This window comes from Aspergillus fischeri, genomic scaffold (genome assembly GCF_000149645.3).
Source record: "Aspergillus fischeri NRRL 181 1099437636247 genomic scaffold, whole genome shotgun sequence".
NCBI classification, from domain to species: Eukaryota; Fungi; Ascomycota; class Eurotiomycetes; order Eurotiales; family Aspergillaceae; genus Aspergillus; species Aspergillus fischeri.
In genome coordinates this window covers 1,028,491-1,046,481 of record NW_001509772.1, presented here as the reverse complement: position 1 = coordinate 1,046,481, position 17,991 = coordinate 1,028,491, and the positions used below count along the sequence as shown (strand labels likewise).

Genomic DNA, 17,991 nt, shown 5'->3' with positions numbered 1-17,991 from the left:
CTTATCACCACACCTGTGTGGATGAGACTATTTGGCAGGAAATTCAGAAGTCTCAGAAAGACATTAGGATCTTAGAGACAGATCTTAGCAAGCGGAATGCATACAGGTATGAGTTGAGGAATTCCTAACTATTTCATAACTCATTACTAACTGCTTATAGCTACTATCGATCAAAAGTTGGTTTCTTTCAGAGAGGCCTTGCATGCATTGACCAACTTCCTACATGCAAACCAGTTTTCAAGAGATACAGCCAGATGGTTTGTCTAAGCACTTAATAAATGGTTTCTCAATGGTTACTAACCAGTTTAGAATGTCCACGGAGAATATGCTCCCTATATTGGCTGTATACATGAATCATCTGATGTTTTAACAAAACATCATAGAGGGGCAATTCAAGGTCACACAGTTATTGATTTGCAGTTTCTTGAAGATCTCTTTAATAAAGAGATTATGCCAGCAACCGAAGAATGTAGTGTTTTTGAACCTTTATCATCCCGACGAAAATATTGTGGTAAGTATTTATTAACTGCTTATTAGCTGTTTATTAACTGATTGAAAGGTCGAGATCATCCTCAAGGATCAGGACGATTGAAGCATACACCTTGTGATGTTACTTTTAATGCTTTGGTACCTGTGGATATTAATCAATGTTCATATATATTATTCACATCACATGGTGTGCATAAGCATCCACCACCACCACCAAGCAAGGCACCGGAGAGAATCTTACAAGGGGTAAAAAGTATTATTCAACAAATTCGAGACCCAAGTTTGACAACAGGTATGTATCTGGTAAGTGATTTAGAAATGATTTCTAACCAGTTGTTCTTAGCACAGTTTCTTCGCAATCCACAGCTTGAGGCATTTTGTCGGCAGTATAATGCTTCTACATTAGCAGAGATTCACTCTGCCTTTTGCAATAAAGACCGGATTGCCGCAATCATCCAAAAACAACGTCTACTTTCCTATCCTGACGGACAAGATGTTAATGGTCTTCTCTTTCTTCAAAACATCGACCAACACGTCAACGTAAGTACAAATACTTATAAGGTGATTCATTAACACTTACTCGGTACTTAGGATTACATCCAAGAGCAATATCATGATTCGCAGGGTACCATGGTTCTGTGTGGCTTTAGAGAACAGATTCAGCTTCTATCTCATCTTCCCTCTTTTGAAGTGGACATGTCTTACAAGCGGATTCGATCCAAAAAAATGAATGAGGTGCTTTTCGCAACATTCTTATCAGATCAGTGCAAAAGTGAGTGTTACATATGTAATTAGAAACTAGTTACTAATCAGTTGTTAACTAGTTATCACCTTACTACGAGTCTTTACCAGTGAAGATTCTACTGAGGGATATTATCTACTCTTCAAACGAGTTTTTAATCTGATCCAAAAAGTTTCTCAGCAGCCAGTGCTTTTTGATCCAATTCATGGGTCTGGAATACATGGTATTATTGTTGATATGGACTCGAAACAATATACAGGTAAGCGCTTATCAACCAGTTAACAAGTAACAAGTATATACTGAGTACTTAGGACTTGGCCAATATCTTTCTGAAATCGACCCTCAGCATCGAGATGTGACATGGCATTTGCAACACATAATTATATTTTGCCGAGTCCATTTTCAACGGTCAATTCTGAAGACTATTGGAACTACAAATCAAGGTTCCTCTCTTTGGAGCCGTATGATGAGTCTATTAGACTGCAAATCTGAGGCTGATTATGATACCTTGCTTGACCTACTAATAAGTATCCAACCACTTATTAAGTGATTGTCAGGTAGTTGCTAACTACTTATAGAATATGAGGATGTCAATGTTCAGAACTGGGCAAAACAAAAGAAGAGTACAATTATCAAAGCAGGGTTGAATAAAGCATGCTCCAAAATTCAACCTTATTACTTTGATATTTTACGCAATCACACAAATGCTGTTGAACAGTCCCATCAAGAATCATATGCATCTGGCAAGTATTTGACTTTGGTTGAAGCGGTTAAAAAGTAAGTACAAGCACTTAACAACCACTTATAGAGTACTTTATTCTCCAACACTAATAATATCTAGTTCTGCGAAGTTGGACAAAGATGACATTCTTCAATATAACAACTTCAGACAGTTTAATGTGCATCATTCATATCGAACATCAAATATGGAAGCCAACTATCTTCGCCATATGAGTCGGGAAAGTAAGTGTTTAAAATCAACCACTTTCAGCTATTCAAAACCAGTTACTAACCTCTTAATAATCACTCACCAATATAGATAGCCGCAAACGCCAACGGTCGACCTCATCTCATAGTACTGAGACTACTCAATCAGCTTCACAGCGATGTCAATCGCCTCAAAGAACCAGGAGATCATGCTCCCAATCTTCTTCACAGAATGGCGATAATGAGTAAGTTTATAAGTACTTGATAAATGGTTGTCAATTACTTAATAGCTCGTTAGATCAACAAGATCTTCACATGACCTTCGCCGTGTTGCATCGGCGAATGCTATGAGTTTAGAACAGAGGCGCCAGGAGCTCGAGCTTCGAAAGCTTGAAGCAGAGATCAAACAAAAAGAAGCAGATATTAGAAAGCAAGAGGAGGAAATTCGTTTACAACAGCTTGAAAACGAGAGATTGGAGCTTGATCTTATGGAACGGCGGATTCGAATCCAGGAACTTCAGCAAAGTGATTAACAAGTGGTTTAAAAGTGGTAAGATGGCACAAGTATTCATTATATATAATTGACATCAATCTCTCCATCATAATGACTTTTATTATATACATGTGTATGTATTATTCCCTAGCAAGCGATTATTAAGTAGTCGGAAAGTATTTAGTTAAATTCATTACGTATGTATCTGAATTTTATAATATATATTTACAGTCCTTCTGAATTACTCTTCTTTTTAGAAAAAAAAAAAAAGACACAATCAGAACCCTTTGATATTAATTATTTACTAACTATTTATTAGTTCCATTCCAGTATGGGAACCTTCAAGTAAGGAAGCCATGTAAAACCGCCATGACATCGAAGTGCTCTTTAACTGCTTAACAATCAGTTTCCCACCCTAAGCTTCATCCACAGGAGACCACACAGGCGCCTAGTTTCCATTTGTCAGCTCCAGAGTGATATTACCACAATTAAAAAGAACAAAGTAGGCACATTTGTTAATATCCTTGCAGCAATCATTGCGATTTCCACAGGAACTGCAAGGAACCTTGCGCCCCATTTCAGCAACCTTCTTGCGCATGTTTGTGACATGGACCTAAGTATTCAGTAAGAGTTGATCAAGCAGTCAGAAAGCAGTCAGAAAGCACTCAAATATTACTTACAGTGCCATCTTTTTTCACCGGTAAAGAAGGGGTACCTGCATCAACAGACATAGCGCAAACGAAGTGAGTATCTGCAGAAGTACTTGCTCCGCCACCATCCTGCGGGTCCACCGCATAGAACAACCGCTTGTACCATTCTAAGCAGTTGCTAAGCGTTTAGTAATCGGCTTACAGCAACTTCATAACCACTTACTTGTAGCCTCATCGACTGTCTTCTGGGGCACCCGGCCACCACTATTTCCCTCCTGCAATTTAATATCGCCATGAGTTTCAAGGTGAGTGCGAAGGTTATTGGTTGCGGTGTATTTTTTCTAAATGATTAACAACTGATTAGCAAATACTTGAGTATTAGTTAAAGATCCATACTCGCGACTTCGAGCAGTCCGGCACCCGACAGAAGAGCTCCCCGTAGTAGATCTTGATCGAGCCATCCTCCCTCTGAGCAGTTTTTAAGCAGTCAGAAACCATTTAGGTGATATTTAAGCAAGGTAAAATTAAGGCTCACCTCTTCGTAGGGGGGCAGCTCGAGGCGACCGTCAGCCACCTCACTCAAATACCTGATATACCATTTCTGAAATAGAAAATTAGATGTCTGCAATGGAATCAGTTATTCATTAATTCTTAATAAAAACTTACATTCGTGGCAAGCGAGGCCATGAGGATTTTTGTGAGGGCGTTGTAAATGCTGCGAAAGTGGTTGTGCGTGATGAAATCTTTTTGGGGAAGGTAAAGTGTCATGCGAGTATCACATGATTGCTCAGGTAATTACATAAGCGGACACCACTCACGCGACCCAAATAACGACCCCGACTCATCTGCAACCACTTCAGGAGCAAGGGAGAGAAAAAGGGAGATTCTACGGAGCAAGGCGGATACGATCTCCACATGAACGTCACGTGATTGTCACGTGCTGGATGCTTTAGAGATGCTAAACTGAAGGAAGATATGGACAGACAGTATGCTGGTGAACCAGCGTCTTGTCTTGAATTGACCTCTGCGTGAGTAGATTATTATATAGTACCAATATAAGGTCAAAGTAAATTAAATGTACGATGGACCAGAAACAGTCTGTTCTTCCAATGCGATAAAGATATCAGAATGCGAATTGGTAGTAGTAACGAAGGGTCAATAAGCAGAATCAAAAGCAGAATCGCCCAGGCAAACTGCAAGCAAGAAGAAAAAGACACCACCGCTTGAGACTCGATCATGAAGGTCAAAACGCTACTCGTCGCGAGGAACGAAAATGGAGCAGAAGCGGTGTACAAGAATGATAGCAAAAACCATATCACATAATAATACACCAAGTCGAAATTAAGATTAGATCCTAAGAAGAATGATGAAGGACGAAAGTCATGAAGCTCCACTAAAGAACACTTCGTTTCACATGGCCGCTCATTGTCATGCATAATAGCTGTAAATCAATCAGAAATTTGGCAGTCTGTGGGTGCTCCTGCGCACCCAAGTCAGAGTGTCGGGTAAAGATACCAGTTCTGCCTTTTCAGAAGAATTAAAGACAGAGAATTGTAGAAAAAAGTCAAGGGAGATGAAGAAAGAGCAAGCTTGTCGATAAACGGTCGAGGCACTGAGCAAATTCGTTGCCGATTGCTACCGGAAGTCGTCTTCGGAATCATTATCATCCGTAAGGTCAAGTCGATGGACAAGTTCCTTTGTTTCTCTGGCGATTTCGAAAGCAATGGGTGGAAGCTTCTTGATAACCTCTCGGTGTTCCGCAATATTTACGGCATCCTCGCCCTCGGCTGTTGTTTCTAAGAGACGAGTCCGATGCAGGTTGAGCGTCTGAAGTATGGGCCCAGAGCGTTCCCGAAGGACGGGACCAGCGTTGGATTTATTGATGAAATGTTCCGTGGATGAGGAGACATTGGAAACAATGGAAGAAATAGCCGAAACATGGGTGCTGATAGTCGTCAAAACGTCTTCCGCACGAACGCTGGCGACGAGTGCCTGAATGGACTGGACCAGCCCGTCTGTTTGGTCTTCGATATACAGCTAGAGAGTCGATTAGTTTTCACCCGAAAAGATAGGGTATAGTAGAGTCAACTCACCTTCAATTCCTGGAGCTCGTGATCTTCAGATTTCAGCTGTGAGCCCGTCAAGAAACCATTCTGAAATCCCGCATCCAAGTGAGAATGTGTTCCATTTGGAGTACGATTAGAAGGATCGCTCATAGCACTATAGATCGAGTCGTTATTACTCAATCTGCTTTGGCTCGGAGCAACGCTAAAATAGTCGGGAGACTTCATCTGCGAGAATTGATCTCGTTCTTCTTCGTTTTCGTTGAGCTCATCTTCTGGAGTGGGGCGGATTTTCACGAGGCGAACAAGTTCAATAACTGCAGTCGACAGATGCGATGCCGCAGCATCGAGGAGCGAAACGGGTGAAAGACCACTTGAACGGACGAAGTTCTTGGCCGCGGTGATCATGTTATTGGCTGTCGCAGACACTTTCCGCGTAGCTTTTGTACGCATAGCTGCTAATCCGTCGGCAGGGTTCTGCGTTGATTCAATGTCATTAAGGACATGACGGACTGCGAGAATAACACCCTTAATCTGGTGCATCACGAGTTGGTATTCATCGGATCGTGCGACGCGAAGCAACTCGTCAATGGAAATTTGGAACTTGGTAACATGTATATCCTTGACCAATCCATCGTCCTGCATGAAGCCGCTATCTTGAGTTACTGTGCTGAGGCCGGGACGAGTCTCTGAAATGCCGGATGATGCTCGAAGATGCCGTAGCTGAGTCTTGACTTTGGCGTACCGGGTCTTCCATTGCTGTAATTCGTCTTCCAGCCGTTGAACCTCGCCTGACAATCTCTCTTCGTGCTCCCAGCGGGACTGGGTTTGCTCCGACAGAGCCTTCATCTCCATTAAAAAGGTGGAGGCTTCTCGTCTGACTTCCTCTGTCACCTGTTGCTGTTGGTGTAACTCCGCCTGCAGGTCCCGGTACTTGATCTGCAGCTCAGAAAAATGAGCTTGTAACCCGGCGTCCCCAGCATTCTGCTGCGATGCCTCGTTGAGTTGACTTCTCAAATCTCTCTCCGTGGCATCACGCTCGGTTCGCACCTTTTCGAGTTCGAGCTGAAGAGAGGTGTTCAATTCTTCCGCCTGGGATATTTTACTTTCGAGCTCCATCTTGAGGGCATCCCACTCTTGCTTTGCTGCGCCAGTCATCTGCTCTTCGTGTTACTAAAACACCAGTGTGAAATCCGACATGTCAGTTAGGGTGTCGCGTACCTGAGATCTTTGATGCTCTTCGTGGAATTTCGACAGCTCCTCATCTTTTGATCTGATCAAGTCCTCAAGTTTGTCCACCTTGTCCTGCTCCTCTTGGTACCTGGAGAGTTCTTCGTCTTTTTGTTTGAGCAATTCCTCCAACTTGTTGACTTTCTCCTGCAATGCCGACGCCTGCGACTGCGTGTCCGCCAAAAGCTTCCGCTCGCCCTCACCTAGGGTTGTCGTCGTCCCTCTCCTGCTTTGCAAGACCCCGTCCAGAGCGAAAGCATCACTCCTCGCGTCGTAATCATCTTCCGTACCGGGCGCATCGTCGTCGTCCTCCACCATGATACTCTTATTTGGAACAATCGTGTTGCTTTGGAATGACTTGGCTTGCGGTCCAACATCACCGTTCACCGACGGCGGCCCACCCAAGGACCCTTGGCGGGGAGGGTACCCACCCATTGGACTGCCTGGAGGACCGCCGGAGGGATAGCCCCTTCCCATGCGGTTTGGAGGACCTCGAGACTGAGAGCGCCGACTGCCGGGAGGCGGAGGATAGCCGTTAGGACCGAAACCATTTGGAGGGTAGCCATTTGACGGGCGTCCACGCAAGCTGGGGGCAGGGCTAGCTCGGCGAGATTCCCGTGCCGGAAACTGAGGGAAGCGCCGTTCCAGTTCGCAGAAGACGTCCGTAGCCAGGTCTCTAAACCGCTGGTGTTGAAGGGACGCGAGTTTCTGGCGTGCTTGATTGCGCTTCTCATGGAAATCTTCCCGAGGAGGCAGGAACGGCGGCACATCGGGCCGCGGAGGACCAGGCCGCCCGGGAGAAGGCATGGCCTGCTGCCGGCGGAGGAGTTCATCGTAAACATCAGTACTGAGCTCTTGAAACTGAGTTGCCGAAAGCCTGAGCAGCTTGTCTCGGGCTTTGTTCGATTTACTGTTCGCTCTTTCATCCCGATAAGATGCATTAAGAAATCGTCTCAGGGCAAAGTAGTGTTGACCAAGAACTTCCTCCATCTGTTTTGTTCGCTTGCTGCGATCCTCGGCCAAAGTTCCACTGCTAGACCGGGCCGCGACTGAGCTCGGGGGCGACGGGTTGCCTGCGTCGCTCGCGCCATTTGTAGACCCGTTCGGCGCACCCGCATTATTCGGACCCAGCCCGCTGGGTGTGCCTGATGTTGGAGGAGTTGCGAGGTTATTGCGAGTCGAGAAAGTAGGCGAGAATGGTGGATCGGATTTCTGGTACTGATTGATCCCTGACCAATCACTTCCATCTACGGAGACAGGCGACATGGTGCCTGGGTTGGGATTCATAGGGGGCCCAGTAGGAGAAGATCACGTCGCTTTGTAGCCGCCGCTGCTTAGCTCAAGGCACCCAATCGGTCGGAGCTTCACACACGAGACAAAGAGCAGAATGTGATCATGAATTCAGGTGTTCTACTGATGACTGCGACGAAGAAGGCCATCGACAAGGGGTTACTCGATTAACTCGGCAGTGGTAAACGTCAGATAATGCGAGATCGTGGTGATCGGTAGGGGATGTCTGCGGCTGATCGGAATGTTAATGGCAGGAAGGAATGTGATGAAAAAAGGAGCGAACTAAGCGCCAATAAGCAGGAGGGAATGAAGTGCAGAAACTCTTCCACAGAGGAAAAAAGGACCGTCTTTCCAGCACCACGATGACGAAAAGAGAAAAAACACGGAGAAGAAGAAAAAGACGAGAAAAGAAAATCGATGATAAGTTGAGAAGTGCGACAGGAGGGAAGTGGGAGCAACAGCCACAGAAGAAAATCAAGCGTTTCCCGACTCCCGAAGACTAAAGGTACTAGTTAGAAGATGGAAGAAGTGGAGGGCCGATGGAGACTGGGGAGAGACTCTCACTGTACGGAGTAGAGTCTGTACGATTACGAACAGAAGAAGAAGAGAATCAAGAAAGCCATACTCCATACCTTAGGTACCTACGGAAAATAACCCAAGACCATGGAATTACGATTACAGCCCGTGGAAAAGGGGACATTTCTGCTCCATCCATAGGTACCAAGCATTTTGTTCCAGGTCAACAGTCAGTGGGACTTCAGGTACCATGCCTATTTTTGTTCTGGACCTACATAGACAGAATTAGGATTCTCGGGCTTTCCTATATTATTCTCAATTGATTTAACCTGCACCGAAGAATTGAGAAATTCAACTTGCAGCATCCCAATCATACCTACCTACCTTTAGGCAGAGAGGTACATAAGGTACGTACTGAAATATTACGCAGAATTACTCCGTAGGACAGATTAAGTCCCCACCGCCCAGGAACCGATCAAAGGCTATCCGTCTAGTTCGTATGTGAGGCGGTGCTAATCAGTGCGAAGCCCAAAGTGCTAAACCACGACCTGCTCCCTGACACAAGAATAGGGGGTTCAATTCAAAAGAAGCAGCGATGTTGCAATTAATGGATCAGCATTTTCTAGTCTCAACACCATGTTCTGACGCAGCATGCCAGCTATTGACATACCCACAAAGCAGAGTAAACTGGTATATAAGCAGCGGATTTCTCAGCCACAACGAGGTATCGCCAAACTTTCAACAATAGGCGAAAGTTACCTACCTTACATACGAACATGGGGTCACCTTTTCTACCTAGGTACCCATCCTATTGCTCAGCCGTTCGATGCCACCGAACTGGGTTCAGTTTGGTCTGCACATGCTCAAGGTTGAGTAGCAGTGGGTTCTTCATTAATTCCTATGGCCGATATAATTACTATTCTACCCGAGATGAAGCAAAAGCGGGTACATAGATAGGTTTATGGGGACTTTGGGAAGTGAAATATGGGCCTTGACCTTTGGCAATCTTTGAGTCCAGACCGGTCGCTCAGCGATCGCTGCGTTACGTGGTCTTGGTACTGTCACGTAGGGAATTGCAAACAGTGCAAACTGCTCTGAGTGATCGCGACTGCCCCATTCCCTCGTTAACAAATCATGACTTCGTTTGCATTTCCTTTTCTACCTGTATCTATCAACATACCATAACTACCTACAATCAATCGAATACCATCATCAACTATCAAGATTCCATTGTAACCGTCTCAGTACCAACCTAGGTAATGATACCTTACCATGGTTGTATAAAATTCGTAATTTCGGTAACTAGATATCATCTCGACGCTGCGATGAATGATATGCCCAGGACTTGCCCATACGCATCAAAAGTCACAGATTATGTGTGCTAATATTCTTGACATACTTCATCCTATGCAAAATCACACTTAATCGTTCACTCATTCCAATTACTACAATGATCAATCCTCAGTAGTTCTATACAGTTCTATCATGTCCAAGCTCCACCATCCAGAATATAGCATACTTCCATACTTCATGTTTCGCCATGCATAGAAATCATGAATAGCAATCCTTCAGGACATATCATGGTATCATAGGGAATGTACGCCATGACCAAATGTATCCAATGGCAACAATCCTTCCTCGGCTCTTGGCCATTCGCCTGCATTAAAGGCCATGTGCCTTCCGGACGGCCAGCGAAGAATCCGGGAGCTTACCATAGCTGGATTTGCCGAAGGCTCGGCTACATTCCTCTCTTGGGGCGGAGTGAAAGCGTGCGCGAACTCTCGAATAGTAATCGCTAGTTACTCCGAATTCACTTCGAGGAGGACATCGTCAATCCCCGAGCAGCACTCACGGCTGCCGAGACGGGGGTGGATGTCCGCGTCGTGGCAGCACTGCGGTTGTGCGCCATGTGCGCTTTGACAAGGTGGCCGGCGGCAAGTGCAGAGCACAGGCTCAGCTCTCCCGCAAGAACGGCGGCAGCGACAATTCGAGCAAGTTGCCGAGCATTGTCACCTGGGTTGGTGGGGTGGGAACCACGGACACCAAGCATATCAAGCATGGCAGACTGTGCTTCGAGAATAGTGCCACCGCCGATTGTGCCAACTTCGATGGAAGGCATAGATACAGCGATCTGGAGGTTGCCATTGAGGCTGGAAAATTGGCCAGTTAGTACTCGAGCAACGAAACAAATCGAAGATGTATGAAAACTCACTTTCTCATGGTCGTGATACAGCTGCTGCTCTCGACATTCTGCGCAGGATCCTGACCCGTTGCCAAGAAGACAGCAGTGACAATGTTCGATGCGTGAGCGTTGAACCCACCCACGCTTCCAGCCATAGCACTTCCGATCAAGTTCTTACTGGTATTGAGCTCGACCAGGGCATTAACGTCGCTCTTGAGCACACTCCGGACAACATCACCAGGAATGATAGCCTCCGCCACCACGGACTTGCCACGACCGTCAATCCAGTTAATAGCAGCAGCCTTTTTGTCGGTACAGAAGTTACCAGAAACGGAAATGGTAGCCATGTCGTCAAAGCCGCACTCAGTCGCCATAACGTGGAGCGCCTTTTCGACACCCTTGGAGATCATGTTCATCCCCATGGCGTCACCTGTTGTAGTCTTGAACCGGATATAAAGATAAGTGCCAGCGAGAGCCGTCTTAAGATGCTGAAGGCGGGCGAACCGACTGGTAGAGTTGAAAGCCGCAGTTAAAATGCTTCGGCCCTCTTCCGAATCAATCCAGACCTTAGCAGCCGCCGCGCGCGCAAGAGTAGGGAAACCGACACAAGGACCACGAGTCATGCCGTCGCCAGTCAGAACAGTGACCGCGCCACCACCTGCGTTGATCGCCTTGGCACCTCGACTTGTGCTGGCCACCAGCACACCTTCCGTGGTAGCCATGGGAATAAAGTAGCTTTGGCCATCAATGGTCAAAGGACCAGCCACTCCCAAAGGCAAAGGTAGATATCCAATAACATTCTCACAGCAAGCACCGTGCACAAGCGTATAGTTGTAATCCTTGTATGGGAGCTTCGAGCATTCCAAAGAGCCCGTGATAGCGGAAGTGGCAGGAGTTCGAGCAATAACAGCACGACGGATCCTGACGGCTCTAGTGAACGCATCCACACGGCTCATGAGGTCCTCGTTTTCCATAGTCTTTTCCAACGCATAGCCAGGGATCTTGCCCCGCAGGGAAAGCTCAATCAACTCTTCATCGCTCAAGTAAGCAGCTCGCTTCTCTTTCAAGAGCGCCTCGCATTCCTCTGGACTCCTTTTGGGAGTGTCGGGGTTCAAGTCAATCTTAGGGTATTCCTTCTTCGCTTCCACCACAGCCACCTTGGGGGCGGCAGGGGCAGGGGCAACTTCAGGCTCCTTAATGCTCCAGCGAGCGGCATTGAACAAGTAGCCGTTCAAGATAATGCTCAGGGTCAGAGCAGCGATGATCCACTTGCTGATGATGGGATCTTCGATACTCTTGAGAAGGCTCTCGATGACACGCCCGCCAACAGCGTCGAGGAACTGATCGGTGTACTCGATATCGAATGTGCGGCTTTCACCCAAGGCGGCGTAGTGTACAGAAGGATATTCAAGCTTGTACTTGATTGGAGGGATGACTGTCACAACCGTCTCCATCATCTGGCTCTTTGCAGAGACATAGATCGAGTCAAGCCCATTTTCGGCGACCTTGAAAGGGTCAATGGGCGTAGGCGCAAACACATTAGAGACACGAGACAACAGGGGTAGGCCAGCACCCTGGCTTGAGTCCCGAAATGGGATAGTGGATAGATTCACCACATTGACCAAGACAAAACCCCCTACCATCAAAATCTTGAATCTGCGAACACTGCTGGAGCGGAGCTTCCTCCCAAAGATGCTAGTCTTGTTGCTGCTCTCAGACCCGGTCAGAGGCCAGTCATTACTGGAAGCGACATTCTCGGCCACCCGATGTGTGATACCGTCTTCTTCCAGAGCTTTGCGAAGAGTAATATGGCGCTTGATCCGGTTAATTTCGAGTTTGATGCAGAGAATGGTGGTGTAGAAGGTGAAGAGCAGAACGCAGTCGAAAAACAAGATCCACGCCGCGAGGAAACAGAATTGTCGCAACCCACCCTGGACTCCGGAAGCAGCCCCAGCAATAAGGATGGCGATCTCAATGCAGTAATCGCGGATAATCTCAAAACCTTGTTCCTTGATCGCAGTCTGAATAGAGTCCTGAATGGACTTCGTGGTGCTTGACGAAGCTTGACCAGCTCTGCGCCTGTTGTCCGCCGCTGCAGTGAGAACAGCCCTGGTGAGAATGATCGGCTTCTCGAAACCGATAGTGACAACAAGGAATGGAAGGCCCTCGGACAGCAAAAGGACATTGATCGGGACGCCAAGCTTCGTTGTGACCAGAAGACCAAACAAAAACGCGAAAACGCCCGAGAAGAGGACAGTGGCCGCCAACCAGAAGTTAGAGCCGAGACGCCGCATCGAGAAGAAGAGGGACACGAAGCTAAGGTGCATCGAAAGGTATCCCAAAGTCATGATGACAATATCAATAGTTTCCGCGTGCTTGGTACGTCAGCAAATATGGCAGCATAACGTAAGTAAGGCAGATCATTTACCTTGATCAAATCCACAAATGAACTCCACGCATCTGCCAACCAGAGCTTGATAGCACCACCAGAGCCATAAGCCGGGCCACGAGCGGCCCGCATGATCCATTTCTTTTGTTCCCCGTCGTCCTCATCGGAGGAGGGATCCGGGATCTCCTGCACCGCTTTCAGGAATTGTGGGACCTGATCAAACGGCAAGGTGAATGCAAGAGAAGAGTCGTGGGAGAAGGGCGAGAACAAGTTAGGTGTATATGGCACTGGTTGAGCAGATGCATTGGAAGGAATCGGCAATTCAGTTGCGGCAGGAGCGATCGAAGATGACTTTGACAGGGAATCCGAGAAGATAAAGGTTGTTAGAGCAAGATGGTTGACGCCCTGCGGCCAATAAACAGTCAGCGACGAGAGATTCAACTTCAAGGTAAGCTGATGTAGATATACCGTGTAGTCCTGGCTCGCTAAACCGTCCTCGACCTGCCATTTCCAAGATGTACTCTCACCCAACCGAAGATTCCGGCTGCCCTGAAGCAGAGTATCGACGTCCACTTGACCGGCAATATTCCTGGAGTTCCTGACGCTGTCGAACAAACTCCCTTCAAGGAGACCGACGTAGGTCGTACTGGCGAGCAATGCAATAACCACAATGGTGTGTATAGGGTGCTGACAAGCTCGACTCGAGATGGACTGCAAAACGCCAGTGACCTGACGCTTTAACCATCCCGGTTCGGCATCGTTCTTAGCTTCTGCCGAACGAAGCTTCCTTGTAATCAGAGAGGTAGCCATTGTCTATCATAGACAAAATGGCGAGCAGGGAGAGGCGGTGTAGGCCGCCTGTCTAGGGGAAGTGCTGAAATTGAAGGTTCGCAGGGGTGAGACACTAGGGCTTAGTACCGTCCCAAATTTTCTCAAATCGATGCTGAAAAATCTCAAGAATGTTCTCGAGATCAGGAGGTGGACATGAAGTAAAGTATCGAAGAGGTCGCTGCTTGCTGAAAGGACTCTAACAAAAAGTACAACCTTGAGTGCGGTTAGGACAATTATCTCCGGCGACGCATTCACCAAGGATTAAACGTACCAGACAATAAGGGGCGCTGAAATAACCAGCCCACACTTCAATATTGAGCTGAATTTCGACCCTGTAGAAAAAAAACAAGTCCAATCCCACCAACAGCTCCTTTCTTTTTCCTATCCCTAATTTGCCTTGATCGCGGACCCCCTGAAAGTCGAACGAAAGGTAGTCTGGCTCGCCGCTGGGGAAGATGGAAATAAGTAAATCCGGCTAATTTTGCCGCCTAAGCACAGCCACAAGCACCGTGGATCAGCGCAGATGCTTGTACCAGGCTCCCGGGAAACAACGAGGTTGAACTCGACCGCACAGTGTTATATTCTAACACCAAGGTAGGGGAGGAGGATAACAATTATAATCATGGAGAAGAAAGAGCGGAAGCGAAAGAGGAAACTGAGTGGGGACGACAAAGGAATAAAGTCTAAGCAAAAAAGAAAATCCTAAAATCCAAGATAACTAAAGCCTTCGGGCTTTAGTCAAAGAAATAATCAATACGGAAACATCCCAGGGGTCCGGTCGTTAAAATCCCAACTAGTCCGTAGCCCATACAACTAGGATACGCAATAGTCCTCATACTACGGCGTACTTCGGCTACTATCTGACTAGGAAATGTCCCATTAAGCCCGTTGACCTGTCATTACGGTCTCATGAATTGTATTTTGGTTTTATTCACCGAGTGGCTATCAGTTACCTAGGTAGTAGTTGAGTCTGATTCCTCCTTTTCTCAGCAACAAGCAGTTATATCGATGGGATTGAACTATCAGGTCGTCAGTTCGTACCAAAATCCAGCGTGTTCCCCCCGGGTCCACTGGAGTAAGGAGTTACGTACTCTACCACTACTTGCGATGTGCTACGAGTAGATATCAATATGAACTGCTACATACCTGTTTGCAACTCTGCAGTTCGTGCAGTTCGGGTACTTCATCCTCTGGACAGTGCTCGGGAATCCGCCCTCGGTAAACAGGCGCAAGACAACGAAGTACCGGTATTTCAAGTTCGGGGACTGTGGTCACGTCATATCGACGAATGACAGTTACAAGACTGCATAATGTATCTCCACTAACCAGTCATCTCACGTAAGATGGACGATGTTGATGTTGATGTTGTGAACGAAGGTAGCTTCCAAGGGTAAGCAGTACATTGACTTAGCTTGTTCCCAGTGATCAAGCAAGTAAGCAGGTAAGCAAGATGCAAAGTGCCCAAGGTATGTCGGATCACTCGGTCTTACCATCTTAAGTAGCCCCTGGACTCTCAATAGAACTGGACTCAGCATGGATAGACATATAGCGTCGCTCCTCTTGGATCAAAGAGGGAAAGAATCAAAGTGTGCGCCGTGTCACACAACTCTGGCTACTTCACCGCTGGCACCCCTTGCATTTCTTTGAAGAAGTGGAGCAAGTACTCCGCTGATGGCTGTTCTCTCTTCCTCTGCCCTTCTACTCCTTCTTCGCCTTCTTTGTCCCCCTCGCATCTGCTAAACCTCTACCTTACGGGAGAAACCGTGAGTCGAGACTCGAGAATATGGTAGATACACAGTGTATCCATGATCCAAAAGTCTGCTAACAGTTCAAGCTTCGATAATTTCATGTATAGATTCTGAAGATATATACCTTCATCACGTAATCCAGCAAAACCAAGCATGAATATAGAGGAGCTTCTATGTGGCAATAGTGTGGAAGTATGATGTGAGTCTGGATGGGATTCTAGAAATATAGACTATCGCTCAGCCATCCACATAAGAGAATAACAACGATGGGGACTACTCAACAATTGACTGAACAGGAAATTCAAGAAATCTCCTTTTTAAAATTTAGCTTATTCCTTCCGGCCTCTTATTTCTCTGCCACCTAAGGCCCTTCAGCTTCTACCTACTAAGTCATTCAAAGCTCTGTGGAAATAAGGGAAGTTTTCAAACTTCTGCAGATAGATCTAGTATGGATCTCCGAAAGACGGAGTTTTACCAGCGCATTATGTAATTGAGTACGAGTCTCCGGTAGCAATCGATCAATCTAGCATACTCAAACGGGGAAAAGCTGTTTCATTACAGATGAGAGTCTGCACTTGGGTTCGGTTCCTGTCGTTCTCTATGGGCGTCTTCTTGGCCAACTTGGTGGAGTTGTGGACAGTGGACACAATGAAAAAGCCAGGACCACTGAGGAATCCTGATCCGTCGGAGATAACAGGATAATATGTATCCACTCGTTTCATCTAATCAATCAGTGCGATAATCTGTCCATGCCTTTGCTTCGGAGCCTACGGTGGAGACTACTACTGCGAAGGGATCCGGTAACGGTTGCTGTTTTCCCGATACTCTTCACTATTGTTGGAGGAGATTTCAATATTCGGATGAAGCCGGTCAGCAGTAGGCCGAAAGTCGATTTTTTTTACGTCTTTTCACGCAAAATGGTGCTTCATGAGTGCAGCCCGAAGGACGGACAGACTGTGTCAAAGGCAGTCCACGTCTGAAGCCCTAGAATATGGATAATACCTGCCTTTCATTCTAGCAAGAGGCATCTTGCTTTGAACGTCTTAACACAATAAACACAAATAACAGTATTATGGGTAGTCAGCGAGACAATGGCAGAGCTCCAGTCATCGACTGGCCCTGGCACAACCCAAAACAGAGACCGGAGTGCGGCCGAGTGCCTTCGGGGTCAGGTGGTGCAAGACTCCAAAGTATAGGAGCTAACCGCTGCGATGTTTGCTTCTCAGAGCTATAAGAGCCTTGGAGCGATTCGAATTAGGCACTGGGAATGGGAAGGCCGAAAACTCTGCATGGCGGCCATCTGTCTTCAGTCTTCGTTAAGGAGGGATATACTTCGGTTTTGGCTTTCTTATCACTTTGCCTGTTCATATAGACATCTCTTGCGAGCGTTGACCTGCTCAGCTGGAAGATTGTCGAAATAGCCTCACTGCGCTTAGCATTAAGGCGCGGAGTAAACCTTAGGCACTGTTCGTGCGGTTCCTGACCTTCTCAACTGTCACAGAAACAATCTCCATCTGAAGCTTTATAAGTCAAAGCAGGCTTTGGGCCAATAAGTAGGCTTGAGCTTGCCTGTCAGCGGTACTGCCACCCTTTAATCTTGAAGACGGTTGGTAAGCGCCACGTCGGACATTCAAAGCCAATCGGGAACTTAGCATCCTTACATCTCGTGCAGTCCTGCAACAACCTCGAGATTCCTCAGACCCGCGATGAAGATTATAAGGTACCCTTTAATCGAGCTACGCGCTGTTGCTATTTGGGGTGTCTCAATGTTATGCTCTTGAGCCTGGAACCTTTCTTCTACTCGTTCCACCAGGTTCTTCAGGCTTCCCAAGGCAACACGCCAACATTAAACGCCTACTTCAGGATGCCTCTAATACATATGGATGAAGAGCCCTCTGTCAGAGGGTTACAAAGGATCTCAAATTGATTGGCTTCAAGTGTTCCTTGAAAATCTGGGCCTGTCGCTGCCTTTAGCGCCGTGCAAGAATCCTGGACCCTCTCTTTGTTTCCTATTGATACTGGCCTGTTGAGTCAACCACCCAAATGTTTCGAATGACGCATTATCTGAGTACCAGAATGATACTTGTTTTTTCGTTGAGAATAGGCAGGTGCAAAGCCTAATTGAGGAGAAAAGAGGAGATGCGACTGAAAAGGTCCCATGATCTTTTGTGTTTCAATGCCCATTGTGTTTGGTGGATTGGTCGCTTCACTCACCATTGTTCAGTCTTGGTCGGTCTTGGTCAGTCTCAGTCTCTCTAATCATTTCAACAAAGAATAAGTGGAAATAGCCGGTGGGATTCGTGTTATCTGAGAACCAGAATCAGCACTTGAAAGACGAGGGGGATTCACCGGTGATGGATTTCTAAAACGTACGACTCCTGCTTACACTATCGACGATCACACTGAGCAGAAAGCAAGAGATAACCTCGCTGGTTTCGAGG

The 17,991-nt window shown here is 46.8% G+C and overlaps 4 protein-coding genes across 4 annotated transcripts, besides 1 other annotated feature; 1 reads left to right on the top strand and 3 right to left on the bottom strand.

The window, feature by feature from the left end:
- Window positions 1-1,468: 1,468 nt before the first annotated feature.
- NFIA_036080 (uncharacterized protein) lies at window positions 1,469-2,691 on the top strand (the record flags this gene model as incomplete). The annotated part of the gene is made up of 4 exons (XM_001265932.1): window positions 1,469-1,490; window positions 1,543-1,758; window positions 1,810-2,008; window positions 2,457-2,691. The coding sequence occupies 4 exons, from the start codon at window positions 1,469-1,471 to the stop codon at window positions 2,689-2,691; spliced, it is 672 nt and encodes a 223-aa protein (XP_001265933.1).
- A 408-nt stretch (window positions 2,692-3,099) lies between these two features.
- On the bottom strand, window positions 3,100-4,069 carry NFIA_036070 (uncharacterized protein; the record flags this gene model as incomplete). The annotated part of the gene is made up of 6 exons (XM_001265931.1): window positions 3,100-3,264; window positions 3,332-3,468; window positions 3,525-3,642; window positions 3,698-3,769; window positions 3,837-3,923; window positions 3,968-4,069. The coding sequence occupies 6 exons, from the start codon at window positions 4,067-4,069 to the stop codon at window positions 3,100-3,102; spliced, it is 681 nt and encodes a 226-aa protein (XP_001265932.1).
- Window positions 3,290-3,315: a microsatellite.
- Window positions 4,070-4,936: 867 nt separating the features above from the next.
- Window positions 4,937-7,881, bottom strand: NFIA_036060 (putative cell polarity protein; the record flags this gene model as incomplete). Its single annotated transcript, XM_001265930.1, has 3 exons — window positions 4,937-5,338; window positions 5,395-6,522; window positions 6,586-7,881. The coding sequence occupies 3 exons, from the start codon at window positions 7,879-7,881 to the stop codon at window positions 4,937-4,939; spliced, it is 2,826 nt and encodes a 941-aa protein (XP_001265931.1).
- A 2,329-nt stretch (window positions 7,882-10,210) lies between these two features.
- Window positions 10,211-13,781, bottom strand: hmg1 (HMG-CoA reductase; the record flags this gene model as incomplete). Its single annotated transcript, XM_001265929.1, has 4 exons — window positions 10,211-10,550; window positions 10,613-12,957; window positions 13,011-13,376; window positions 13,440-13,781. The coding sequence occupies 4 exons, from the start codon at window positions 13,779-13,781 to the stop codon at window positions 10,211-10,213; spliced, it is 3,393 nt and encodes a 1,130-aa protein (XP_001265930.1).
- Window positions 13,782-17,991: the final 4,210 nt, after the last annotated feature.